Below are 13,410 nucleotides of genomic sequence, written 5' to 3' on the forward strand. Positions count from 1 at the left end.
ATTAACTTACGTAACGAACTTCTATATTCGTATATTTTGCTTCTGGCAAAAAATACAAAGTTGCAGATTCTTGCAGATATGAGTTTGAAATCTATGTTTTAGGGTTTTCTGCTACGCTGAATCTGAAGGTGTGATTTTCATTAAAATTCTTTCACTTGTAGTGGATATTTCCCCCCTGTTTAAAAAATCAGGTAAATTTTCTCAGGCTCGTACCCTCTGATGAGTAATACTAAACTTAATAAAATTTATATATTTAGAATCAGCATTATAAGCCCATTCTTTTGATATATTTATTGACATCAAAATTCCGTTTTTAAAAGTTTCGATTACTATTAAGCCGTATCGCTTGTTTTTTTGTATTGTATTTTTTATTATGTATATGTTATTACGTATATGAGAGGGTTCTCCCCTTAGTCAATACCACGCTCTTTAGGTTAAAGGTTAAAAATTTTTTAATTCACAAACCCCTGAATCACAAAGGCCGTTTAATTAGAATAGATATGTCTTTTGAAAGCACTAAAAAAAACTGCAGCGTAAAGAGCGAGGTATTGACTTGGGGGCGAACCCCCTCATATACGTAATAATTTCTGTTCGTTTTAAGTTCTAATGTTGCCTCTTACTTTCAGCTGAAAAAACTTGTTTTTTTTTTAAATTTCATTTCTGATCGTTTTTTAAATAATGTTTGGAAATCCGGCGCCCCCTTCATAAAAATGTCCCTTACCCCAAAGAAACATCCTCCACGGAAAGATTCTCCTGAGTAAACCCCTCATCCAGCCCCCTCCCCCCACCAGAAAAAAATCTTTCCTGAAAATATCTGTGTACTTCACAAAAACCAATACCAATATATAAGTAATGGGCAAAGTTCATAACTTGCAGCTCTTCTCCTGGGAACCGTGGGTGACCAGGTCATCCTAAATGACATTTTTATAAGGTTTTCGGCTATTTTGAACAAAATGGTTATCTCCAAATTTTAATCGGGTGACTTTGGGAAAAAAATGAGCGTGGGAGGGGGCCTAGTTACCCTCCATTTTTTTGGTCACTTAAAAAGGGCAATAGAACTTTTAATTTCCGTTCCAATGATCCCTCATACGATATTCTAGGATCAATGGGTCAATACGATTACCCCTGAGGAAAAGAAAAAAAAAAAATAAACACGCATCCGTGATCTTTTTTCTGCCAAAAAATGGAAAATTCCATATTTTTGCAGATAGGAGCTTGAACCTCTACAGTAGGGGTTCTCCAATACGTTGAATATGATGGTTTAATTTTCATTAAGGTTTTCTAACTCTTAAGGGATCTTTTCCTCTTTTATCAAAAATAAGCTACATTTTATCAGGCGCGTAACTTTTGATGGGTAAGATTAAACCTGATGAAACTTATATATTTGAAATCACAATTAAAAACTGATTCTTTTGATGTATCTATTGGTATCAAAATTCCGTTTTTTAGACTTTTGGTTGCCATTGAGCCGGGTCGCTCCTTACTTACAGTTCTTTACCACGAACTGTTTGATAATGCGCAATTTTGGAAAATTGCTAAACTTTCAGTTCGCAATTAATCTTGTGCTAATATGTATTAATAAAAAAGGAAAAACAGAAAAAATGGTTTTTTGATCCTTATTATTGTTTCGAAACATAGTGTCAAAATATTTCTGGAGATTAGTTTGCAATACATTGGTGCCTTAAAGCTGTTTTTTTTTTTTTTTTTTTTTTTTTTTTTTTTTTTTTTTTTGTCAATTGAAAACAGAATGTTTTCCGACTAATATTTTTCAAAGAAATGTAAAGAGCAATATTAGAATCTAAAACGAGGAAAATTTCAATTCATTATAAAACCCTGATGATTAAATAACGAATAGAGCTTAATTTAAAAATACGTTTTCCAGAAAGGGCTTTGTAGATGAAAGTAAAAAATGATATTAAAACCTAAAATGAGCAAACTAGAGTCAAATAATGAGTTAACCTTAAATTGAACACAAATTACTACGAATAAATTGGTGAAACCTAGAAAATTGCAATTGTCATGAATAATCCAGTCACAATGTTAGAAATTCTTCTAGTATGAATAAATTGAATGATTGATTGACCTTAATAGCAGGCTACTGAGAAGTTTTAACCCTTTTGAAGTTTATTCAATAGTCTATATCGACTTCCTATTTTGCAGGAATTTTTCTGTAATGGTCCTTCCATAAAAGGTGCTGAACAGATTTTGGATCGACTAAATCGAGTGGTTGCGACTTATCATAATATAAACCCAAATGATGATGGTCTTGAGTGCGATTATTCTAGGATTAGTGAAGTTTGGCAATCACTAACGAAGAGGGTCTCCATTTTATATGACCAACTTCAGGCCATCCCTCAACAGTGGCAGGAATATGAAACAAGGTTTGTTACGAAACCTAAAAGTCCACAAGGTCCCGATCCTTAGAAGTTGGGCCCAGGGAAGGGGGAGGGTCTGTTGGTCCAATAGCAGAGAAGACCTGCCCATATCCCTAAGGACTAGTCTATTTTATTTTTAATGTGTTTGAAGTACATTTCTAACGGAGTTCAAAGCATACTTCCTGTACAGAATTTAATTATTTTTATTTTTTTTACTGAAAACATAATAAGTACAGCCATCTTTTGGATATTTCATGAATTTAGCTTTCTGTTAAGTGTGTTGTAAAATTGATTTTTTTTTTTTTTTTGAATTTTGATTGGGCCAAAAGTATCGATCGAATATGAGAATAAGACCCGAATAAGTAAATAAAGAAATTTGAAATAAGATATCATCTTAACTAGAAATTATTATTCATATGATTTAATGAAAAGTGCCATGTACACTGCATCTGGACATATTGCTTTTCAATGTTACATTAATTTTAAAAAAAATGTCCACAAGACAAGTTTTCTAAAGAAAAGTAAAGAGCTCCGTTCAGCCAAGAATGAGTAAAAATAAAGTGAGATAATCTTCCAAGCGTAAAACTACCACAAATCACTATCAATAAATAAGTGAAACACAAAACGAACAGAAATTACTATATATAGCCAAGTCAAACTCAAAACGAGCAAAATAAAAAAAAAATCACATTTTTTTTTCATTCTGAGATTCATGATAGCCAAGGCTCTATAGGTGAGAGAGCTAGAGTTTGTTGTTATAGTCAGTGGTGGATCTAGGGGGGTGAGGGGGTGCTCCCCTCCTAGCGTAGTCTAAAGTAGTGTAATTTACTTAATTAACCCAAGTTCGCGTTAATTAAACTTACTCCTAACGCAAATTTATCAGATCAACCTATTTTTTGCCCCCCCCCCCCTAAATTTTTTTTTATCGGCTCTACCTATTTTGCGCCCTCCCCCCCCCAAAAAAAAAAATCCTGGATCCGCCCGTGGTTATAGCAGTCATTTTGCTCTTGATATCTTTAACGATCGTTCTTTATTTTTTATGGTTTTCAGTTTTTAACCTCGATCTGATATCAACACAAAATTGGGGAAAACCTTCCGGCTTGACCTGTTTGCTTGGTTGGTATTCTATTATACAATTGATTGCCCCTCAAGCACCATGCTAACCCCATTAAATAAGTGATCTTTGGGAATCTAGGCATGCTTGTTGAATCACAATTTCTTGGAAAAAAAAACTTTGAAATTAATAAAATATTCTTTAATTCACGCTTGAAGATTGCAAATAATTTCTCCTGTTGTGGACAAATTTCAATAGCTACTCTCTCGTGTTATCCAAAGTTTGGGTATTTACCTATCATATGAAATGTAGACAAATGTTAGCTGAAACTAATCCTTATTGTATCTTGATTATAGTGTATTTATTTATTAGGTTGCTCATTTTCTTTTTCTAATTTCAGAGATCACCTCGAAGGGGGGGGGGGAGGGGGGTATCATTTGACATTTCCGTGGTAAAAATGCGTAAAATACAATTATACGCCCAACCAGAAAGGGTTTTAGCCGTGATTTGCTTCTTGTTCAGTTTAGCAGAATTTTCATTCTATTCATTGTTTTAGTGGTAAATTAAATAAAAACTTAATTTTTCAATTGAAATAAGAAACAATATTAACAATTAAAACGAACAGAAATTGTTTCGCATTTGAGAGGGGGGGGGGTCTTCCTCAAGCTTCGTTCTTTGCGCTAAAGACAAAGTTGTTTAAAATACTTCATGTTCAAATTCAACGGCCCTTGTATTTTAACAGTCTATGAAAATTAATAATTTAGAAACTTGTGACGATCATGAATATTTTTGGGAGATGAATTGGGAATCCCTCCCCTTTTTCGAGGTCTTGGATACAAGACCCAACACACCTAGTTTAGATTAATTAAAGAAAACGGACTTTTTTTTAAATGGAAGTAAAGAGAGAGATTGAACCGAAAACACACAAAAAATATTACTTTGCATCCTAAGAAACATGTAAATTTGCTCAAATTAAATGACCCATGGTATGTCTCTGTATTTGTAGAGTCTTGGAAACTAGCTCTACTGAAAACACAAAAATGTTTTTTTCCCTTCTGGAAAGGTTGAACCTAAAAACAAACAATAAGCGAGGTGCAACAAAAAATATTTATTTCCTTGGTGTTTTTTTTTTATATCAAATCGGAGTAATTTTTGAGGGGTCTTAATCTTTTTTTCGAAATTTCCAAAACTTTCTTCTTGAAATCCTGATCCGATGAATCTGAATAAAACTTCTATTTCTAAAATGGATTTTAGACGGAACATTTATGTTACTAGACAGTTTCTGCAAAACCCTATTTAAAAATTTTGGCCATGGCCGTTGATTACGGTGAGGTTTTTACTAAGTTGCAGCTATTGCTGAAACCATGAAATAGAGTACACAATAATCCAGGTCAAAAATAGCAAAATGACAATAGCACTTAAGTAACTATTGGTCGAAAAACCGCAATGAAACAAAGTTGAGCTACAGAAATTGACTATCTGACTCTGAAAGAGCCCTCATAATTCATATTTTCAGGTTTTCAGAAATGAGCTCATGGATGGATTCAATAGACAGTTTTATCAAAGCTTTGGACTCAGAGGCTTCCAGCCTTGCTGTATTTGAATTGGAAAAAGCAAAATTTCAGGCTAGTTATTTTTATTGTTAATTTGGTCTGTACCTTTTTGCCTGATGTCCTAATGTGATTTGATGGTTAACAAGAAATTTTCGAACTTGCTCTTGTTTTACAGAGAGGACCCCCTCCCCCCCCCCAAAAAAAAATGTAAATTTACCTAAAATCACACTTCAACCAATAATTTCTACTTACATACAAACTTTCTAGCTATTTTTATCTCATTTGTGTTTGGATTTTAAACGACCAATATTTATTGGCATTTTTATCATAGAACATAAGGAAGTCCCCCTAGGATTGAATAAGCGCTTGGATTAAATACTTAAAATAATTCTATGCGCTATGGACAAAATTTCTACGGGGCTAATTAAATATTTTCTGTTTTCTTTGGTAGAAATTCTCACGATTGTTATAGATATCCTACCTTGTATTTGGGTATATCTTAGGAAAGAGGAAGCAGTCCCTTGTTCCTCCCCAGTTGACCCTCTTGCAGTAAGCCTACAATTGAGAGAGTGTTGTGAGCATCCAGTTTATTGTAGTGTATGTAACTTAATTCCTCCAGCTTCAACTCTGTTTGGTCACAGATCCTACCCTTTATTATTCAATCGCTGTACTAAGCGATTAATTTAATTTTTTATAAGTTTGGTAGTCAAGTAAAGTGATAATTTGTCATAGCTTTTTGTTGGTTTCAAAAATGTAATAAGATGTTTTTATTACTTATAAGTTATATTAGAAATGTTAGATTTTTTCTAAGATATCGGGAAATCTGTTAAAAAAAAGAGCAAAAAAGGATCCAATCAAAAGATTGTTATTCATTTTAAGATTCCATTAAGATTTTTTAGTGGAATGTCTATAGATATTAAGATGTAAATGATACGCCTGTAAATATTAAAAAATCCTGAAAAACGACAGGTTTTCAAGAATGAATTAATAAGACAGAATAGTTGTAATGAGATAAGTTCTTATCTCCCAAAACTTACCATTATTTTCCTGCGTAAAGTCAGAATTCAAAATAAAGAGAACAAAAAGTGCCATTAAGATCTGTCCATCTGGCATAGCTGTCAAGCCCTGTAGATTCCAATTTGTGCTGATCGAATATAATGATATTTGGGGATGGCTCTTCTGAATTGATGATCGTTAAACTGCATTTGCCGACTTTGAATAGAAGAGTTACTTTAAGCTGGATCTCAAGGGGCTATATCCATTGCATTTTTGTTTATGTATTAACCTAAAATTGGGCACATGTTATTATTTCTAATATATAATATAATACTATTTTCCTAGTTTTGATGATATATTCTGTGAAGAACTTAAATACTTATTTTGGACTTTCAGGAGGCATGTCAAGACATTGAGAAAAGGCGTGATGGAATGAAATGGCTAGTACAACAATTGGACTCTTTGATTAGCCATAAGCCAGAAAGTGATGCGATTGTCCAACAGAGCCGTCTCGAATCTCTTATAACACGCTATAAAGCATTAATATTGAACATTGATAGTGCACTTGGTCGCTATGAAATGCTTTCTAAATGCTATACATGCAGTGAAGAAATGATATTGGTAAGTAAATGTTAGTTTCTCTTCGGCGAAAACTATACTAACAGATGGCATTCCTTGACAATCCTTCAACTTTCACCTGCTAATTGTTAGATTTTAAGTTTTCCTTTCATATTTGGTTTAAATCTGACGCTTTAAAAACTCAAGCCTCAGGGGAAACTGGATGTCCTGGTGCTCACCTGTCTTGATGTATCAATAACCTCTCAAATGTCAAAGCAACTTCTTTCTAACAGAGGATGGTGAAAGTTTTTTATGCATAAACATAATTTGAGATATCTTGTATCATATGCATAGCAACAAATGAGTCAGAGGCTTATATATATATTAAATAAAAAAAACAAGTTTTTTAAACTGAAAGTAAGGAGCGACATTAAAAATTAAAAAGAACAGAAATTATTCCGTATATGAAAGGGGCTGTCCCCTCCTCAACGCCACGCTCTTTACGCTAAAGTTTTTTATTGTTTTAAAAAATAAAGTTGTGAGACAGAGTCAAACTTTAGCGTAAAGAGCGAGGCGTTGAGGAGGGGACAGCCCCTTTCATATACGGAATAATTTCTGTTCGTTTTAAGTTTTAATGTCGCTCATTACTTTCAGTTTAAAAAACTTGTTTTTTTATTTAATTTCTGATCGTTTTTTAGTTAATGCAGCTTTTATTTTGGCTCGCCGTCATTGAATAAGTAAACAAAATTTGCATAAAAATTTTACTTTTCTTTTGCTAAATGGCTGTCTCTAAATTTGGTTCTGACGTAATTTACAAATTAACTTACGTAACGAACTTCTATAGTCGTATATTTTTCTTCTGAAAAAAAATACTAAGTTGCAGATTTTTGCAGATAAGAGCTTGAAACCAATGTTATAGGGTTTTCTGATACACTGAATCCGACAGTCATTTTAATTAAAAATTTTTCACTTTTAGGGGATGTTTCCCCCCTTTTTAAAAAATCAGGTAAGTTTTCTCAGGCTCGTAGCATTTGATGAGTAATGCTAAACTTAACAAAATTTATATATTTAGAATCAGCATTATAAGCCCATTCTTTTGATGCATTTATTGACATCAAAGTTCAGTTTTTAAAAGTTTCGCTTACTATTGAGCCGTATCGCTTGTTTTTTTTTATTGTTTTTTTTTTATTACGTATATGTTATTACATATATGATGGGGTTCTCCCCTTAGTCAATACCACGCTCTTTACGTTAACAGCTAAAAAAATTTTTAATTCACACACCTCTGAATCACAAATGCCGTTTAATTAGAATAGATAGCTCTTTTGAAAGAACAAAAAAAAAACTGTAGCCTAAAGAGCGAGGTATTCACTTGGGGAAGAAACCCCTCATATACGTAATAATTTCTGTTCGTTTTAAGTTCTAATGTTGCTTCTTACTTTCAGTTGAAAAAACTTGTTTTTTTTAATTTAATTTCTGATCGTTTTTTAAATAATGCTGGGAAATCCGGCGCCCCCTTCATAGAAATGTCCCTTACCCCAAAGAAACATCCTCCACGGAAAGATTATCCCAAGTAACCCCTCCTCAAGCCCCCCTCAAGGGGTAATCGATAGCTTTTTTTGGTCACTTAAAAAGGGCACTAGAACTTTTAATTTCCGTTCAAATGAGCCCTGTTACGATATTCTAGGACCACTGGGTCAATACGATTACCCCTGGGGAAAAAAACAAAAAAACAAACAAAAAAAACAAACAAATAAACACGCACCCGTGATCTTTCTTCTGGCGAAAAATGCAAAATTCCACATTTTTGTAGATAGGAGCTTTAAACCTCTACAGTAGGGTTTTCTGATTTGCTGAATATGATGGTGTGAATTTCATTAAGGTTCTATAACTTTTAGGGGTCTTTCCCCCTTTTTTCAAAATCAGCCAAATTTTCTCAGGCGCGTACCTTTTGATGGGTAAGATTAAACTTGATGAAACTTATATATTTGAAATCAAAATTAAAATCTGATTCTTCTTATGTATGTATTGGTACCAAAATTCCGGTTTTTAGAGTTTCGGTTACCATTGAGCCGGGTCCCTTCTTACTTACAGTTCATTACCACGATCTGTTTGATATATATATATATATATATATATATATATATATATATATATATATATATATATATATATATATATATATATATATATATATATATATATATATATATATATATATATATATATATATATATATATATATATATATATATATATATATATATATATATATATATATATATATATATATATATATATATATATATATATATATATATATATATATATATATATATATATATATATATATGTGTGTGTGTGTGTATATAAGTATAGATGGATAGATAGATCAGTGTGTTTCCGAAGCCTGAGGGCCATAAACACAGCAAAAAAATTTATACAAAAAAAAACCCAAGGAGATCACTAACAAAACAAACTACAAAACGATAAATACCTAATCTGCAAACCAGATAACTCAATAATTTAAACTCTATTTTCTTTCTAAATATTTACCTATAAACACGCCAACTCGAGTTGTTGTGGTTGGGTTCCTACTTTGTAGAATACCCGGAAGGAGCAAATCGATCCCATATAAATATTTCCCCCTTAAATCCAAGAGCAACGGGCACTTCCAGAGAAAATGGTTTAAATCTTCATCCTCATTTTTAAAAGCGTACTGCCCTTCAGGAACCACTCCAAATAAATTTAAAATAAACTTCTTCTCCAAAACTAGGTTTAGTCAGATTATAATGTTTCAATGTTGTGGAATTTAAAACCAGCCTTTGCCAATACTGAATTTCTTAACCCTCTAAAATAAATCATACGTGGCTTTCTAAGTCTAATCATGAGGTAAATCACGGGGTAAATTGCGTCGATAAATCACGAGGATCAACACCATCATTTCATAAGTTAGGTATTCCTATTATTCCTAGTAATGACTAACTTGAGATGGCTACGAAGTTCCAAACCATTATTCAACATCTGACATATGCCGCTCTTACTAGTCCATCTTCATTTCTCTTAATTAACTTCAAACAAAATCTAAGCATCAAAATAGACCTACGCAGCTTTAAATAAAACAGACCCATATCACCTTTCTGAATCTGTGAATGAGTTATCTGATGTAGTCCAAAAACGCTTTTATAATACTGGAGCTGGAGGGAATCGAACTGCTGAGCCGATTCTCAACCCCCCAAATCTCTAAAAGCAAATATAAAAATTGGTAATCTTAGTGCAAGATTCCTCTTCTAAACTAGTTGTGACAACAATTTAGTTTATCCCCGCAGTTTGAAATAAGCACTATAAATGAAAAAATTCGTACTTCGTTCTTAATTCACATTAAATAAAAAAACAAAGTATTTTTTTAATTAAAGTAATTAGTAACATTAAAACTTAAAGCGAACAGAAATTATTACGTATATGAGAGGGATGGCCCCCTTCTTCATATCTCGGTCTTCATGCTAACGTATTTTAGTGCTTTTATAAAAGCTTCTCATTGTACTAGTCAACCGACCCTTGTGTTTCAGCAGTCGTTCTTAAAGAACTGAGACAAAAAGTCAAACTTCTAGTGTAAAGAGCGAGGTATTAATAAGGGATCAAATCTTCTCATATACGTAATAATTTCTGTTCGTTTTGAGTTTTAATGTTGCCCCTTGCTTTCAGTTGAAATTTTTTTTTTTTAATTGGATTTCTGATTGTTTTTAAATAATGGCGGGAAATCCGGCTCCCCCTCCATGGAAAGACCCTCTAGACAATTCAATCCCGGTGAATATTTACCCCGGACAGTTACCATTAATATCTCTCTCTGTAAAATTGAGTCGGCAAAGAGAAATTAAGACAAATCAAAAAGAATTTTGTATAGGAATTCTGGCAAATTCCTCCAGAATAAAATTTCCCTAAGAGAGTTCATCCCCCGAAACCTCCTTCCTAATGGAAAATGGTTGTAAAACGACGGGCAAAAATCTTTTTATTTTAAAAAATACCGACCATCGTATGGAGCCTTTTACCTACCCAATGTTTTATCCATCTGAAACTTCAGGGCGGTCAAGGGGTAAGCTACTTCAAACACCTTATGTAAGTCGTCCACATTAAAACGGCTTAAATTTGCAAGGAATCGTGTCGCTTTTCGACCTGAACATGCGAAAAGCCTTTCTGTGCAAGCTGTAACACCCAATCTGCGTAGGATTAGTTTTAATGCTTTACATTTTGGCGGAAGACTTTTCCAACAGTACCTCGTTGATTCGTGTTATTCGTGTTGAGTGTCATCGTATTGATTGGTAAAATGTAACCAGAAAACTATTATGGGTGAAAACTACGTAAGTGTTACACGACTTCTAAAGACTTAGCCTCGAAACAGGAGGCTACTTACCTTTGCTACCTTTGTCATACTACCGTCATCATTCGTCAGAGCAACACGCTACTTTGCTGAATATTTTGAAGACACCTTGGCTGTTGTTCGTCGCCTTGGACCCCAGATTTCTTTATAAATGTGACTGGCAATCCTGATTGGCCTGAATTTAAAGAAGCAGCAACTATTAAATTTCATGATACCTCTATTATAGAATAGTCCCCTCAAGATCGTCCCGATCTCATTACTCGAATTGCTAAACTGAACTTTGACGATATAATCAATGATATTGACAAGGATCAGATATTTGGAAAGGTAGCAGCATATGTGTATACGATTGAATTTCAAAAACATGGACTACCACAAATGCATCTGCTATTAATCATGAGTCCTCAGGATTGAATCCATAATCCAGTTAATATTGATGATCTTTTTCAGCTGAAATTCCAAATTCCAACGATCCATTACTAAGAGAATTAGTCTTGAAGTGGATAATTCGTAATCCGTGTGGGAATTTAAATCCAAGTTGTATGATTAATAAAAATGGAAAATTCCAGTGCCGCTTTGGTTTTCCACAGTAGCACAATTCACTTACATCTCTAGCGGATGCTGAAAAACCAAAGTATAGACGTCGTTATGATCCCAAATTAGACGAAATGAATAGAGAATTTTTACTTGACCCTGCTGTTTATCAAAAACATTCCAATAATCGCCGAATTACTCGTGATAATCGTCATGTCGCCGCATATAATCCTCATCAAACAGTTCGTGGTAACGAACTGTAAGTAAGGAATGACCCGGCTCAATAGTAACCGAAACTCTAAAAAACGGAATTTTGATACCAATAAATACATCAAAAGAATCAGATTCTTATGCTGATTTCAAATATATAAGTCTCATCAAGTTTCTTTTACCCATCAAAAGTTACACGCCTGAAATTTGCCTTATTTTCGAAAAAAGGGGGAAACAGCCCTTAGAGTCATAGAACCCTTAATGAAGATCATACCATCAGATTCAGCGTATCAGAGAACCCTACTGTAGAGGTTTCAACCTCCTATCTCAAAAAATGTGGAATTTTGTAATTTTTTTTGCAAGAAGAAAGATCACGGATGCGTGTTTTTTTTTTTTTTTTTTTTTTTTTTTTTTTTTTTTTCCAGGGGGGATCGTATCGGCCCAGTGGTCGTAGAATATCTCAGGAGGGCTCATTCGAACGGAAATTGAAAGTTCTAGTTCCCTTTTTAAGTGACCAAAAACATAGAGGGAAACTAGGCCCCCTCCCACGCTCATTGTTTTTCCAAAGAATTTCGATCAAAATTTTGAAATAGCCATTTTGTTCAGCATGGTTGAAAAATATAATAGCTGTGTCTTTGAGGATGACTTAATCCCCCACAGTCCCCGGGGGATGGGCTGCAAGTTATTAACTTTGCCAATTGTTTACATATAGCGTAGTGTTGGTTATTGGGAAGTATACAGACGTTTTCAGGGGGAGATTTTTTCTGGTAGTGGGGGGGGGTCGTAGGTTACGTGGGAGGATCTTTACATGGAGGAACTTCTTATGGGACAAGGGAAATTGTTATAAAAGGGGCACCGGATTTCCCAGTATTATTTTAAAAAAAAATTCAGAAATTAAATATAAAATAAACAACAAGTTTTCAACTGAAAAAATTTACAACTGAAACATTTTCAACATCAAAACTTAAAACGAACAGAAACCATCACGTATATGATTGGGTTCGCCCCCTAGTTAATAACTTGCTCTTTATGCTAAATTTTTTCTTAGTACTTTAATAAGATCTATCTATTCTAATTAACGGCCTTTGTGATTTTGGGGCCATTCTTAAAGAATTGGACAAAAAATTCGAACTTTAGCGTAAAGAGCGAGGTATTAACTAGGGGGCGAACCCCTAATATATGCAATAAAAATATACGAATATAGAAGTTCGTTACGTAAATTGATTCGTAAGCTACGTATATTTGTTACTAATAAAAACGTTCGTAAGTAACATTAAACAACTTTCTAGAAAGCCATTTTACCAAAAAAAAGTAAAATTAATCTGCATATTTCGTTTTAATTATTCATATACGGTGAGCAAAATCAAAACCTGCATTAATTCAAAAACATTCAGAAATTAAATAAAAAAACAAGTTTTTTTTAACTGAAAGTAAGGAGCGACATTCAAACTTAAAACGAACAGAAATTATTCCGTATATAAAAGGGGCTGTCCCCTCCTCAACGCCTCGCTCTTTACGATAAAGTTTGACTTTTTCTCACAAACTCTATGTTCTAAAACAATAAAAAAAACTTTTGCGTAAAGAGCGAGGCGTTGAGGAGGGGGCAGTCCCTTTCATATACGGAACAATTTCAGTTCATTTTAAGTTTTAATGTCGCTCCTTACGTTCAGTTAAAAAAAACTTGTTTTTTTATTTAATATGCTTAAAAAATACTAATGTCACATAAATGTCGAATATGTAGGAACTATAGGT

At 33.4% G+C, this 13,410-nt stretch overlaps 1 protein-coding gene across 1 annotated transcript in view; it reads left to right on the forward strand.

Moving 5' to 3' along the window:
• LOC148956437 (uncharacterized) overlaps positions 1 to 13,410 on the forward strand; it is a 570,204-nt gene that overhangs the window by 148,490 nt on the left and 408,304 nt on the right. The window contains 3 exon segments of the mRNA XM_089090886.1: positions 2,161 to 2,381; positions 4,946 to 5,054; positions 6,375 to 6,599. Of these exon segments, the coding sequence (XP_088947012.1) occupies positions 2,161 to 2,381; positions 4,946 to 5,054; positions 6,375 to 6,599 (555 nt within the window).

This window comes from Artemia sp. Qi Xiang Cuo, chromosome 1 (genome assembly GCF_049724085.1).
Source record: "Artemia sp. Qi Xiang Cuo chromosome 1, ASM4972408v1, whole genome shotgun sequence".
In the NCBI taxonomy this organism is placed as follows: domain Eukaryota; kingdom Metazoa; phylum Arthropoda; class Branchiopoda; order Anostraca; family Artemiidae; genus Artemia; species Artemia sp. Qi Xiang Cuo.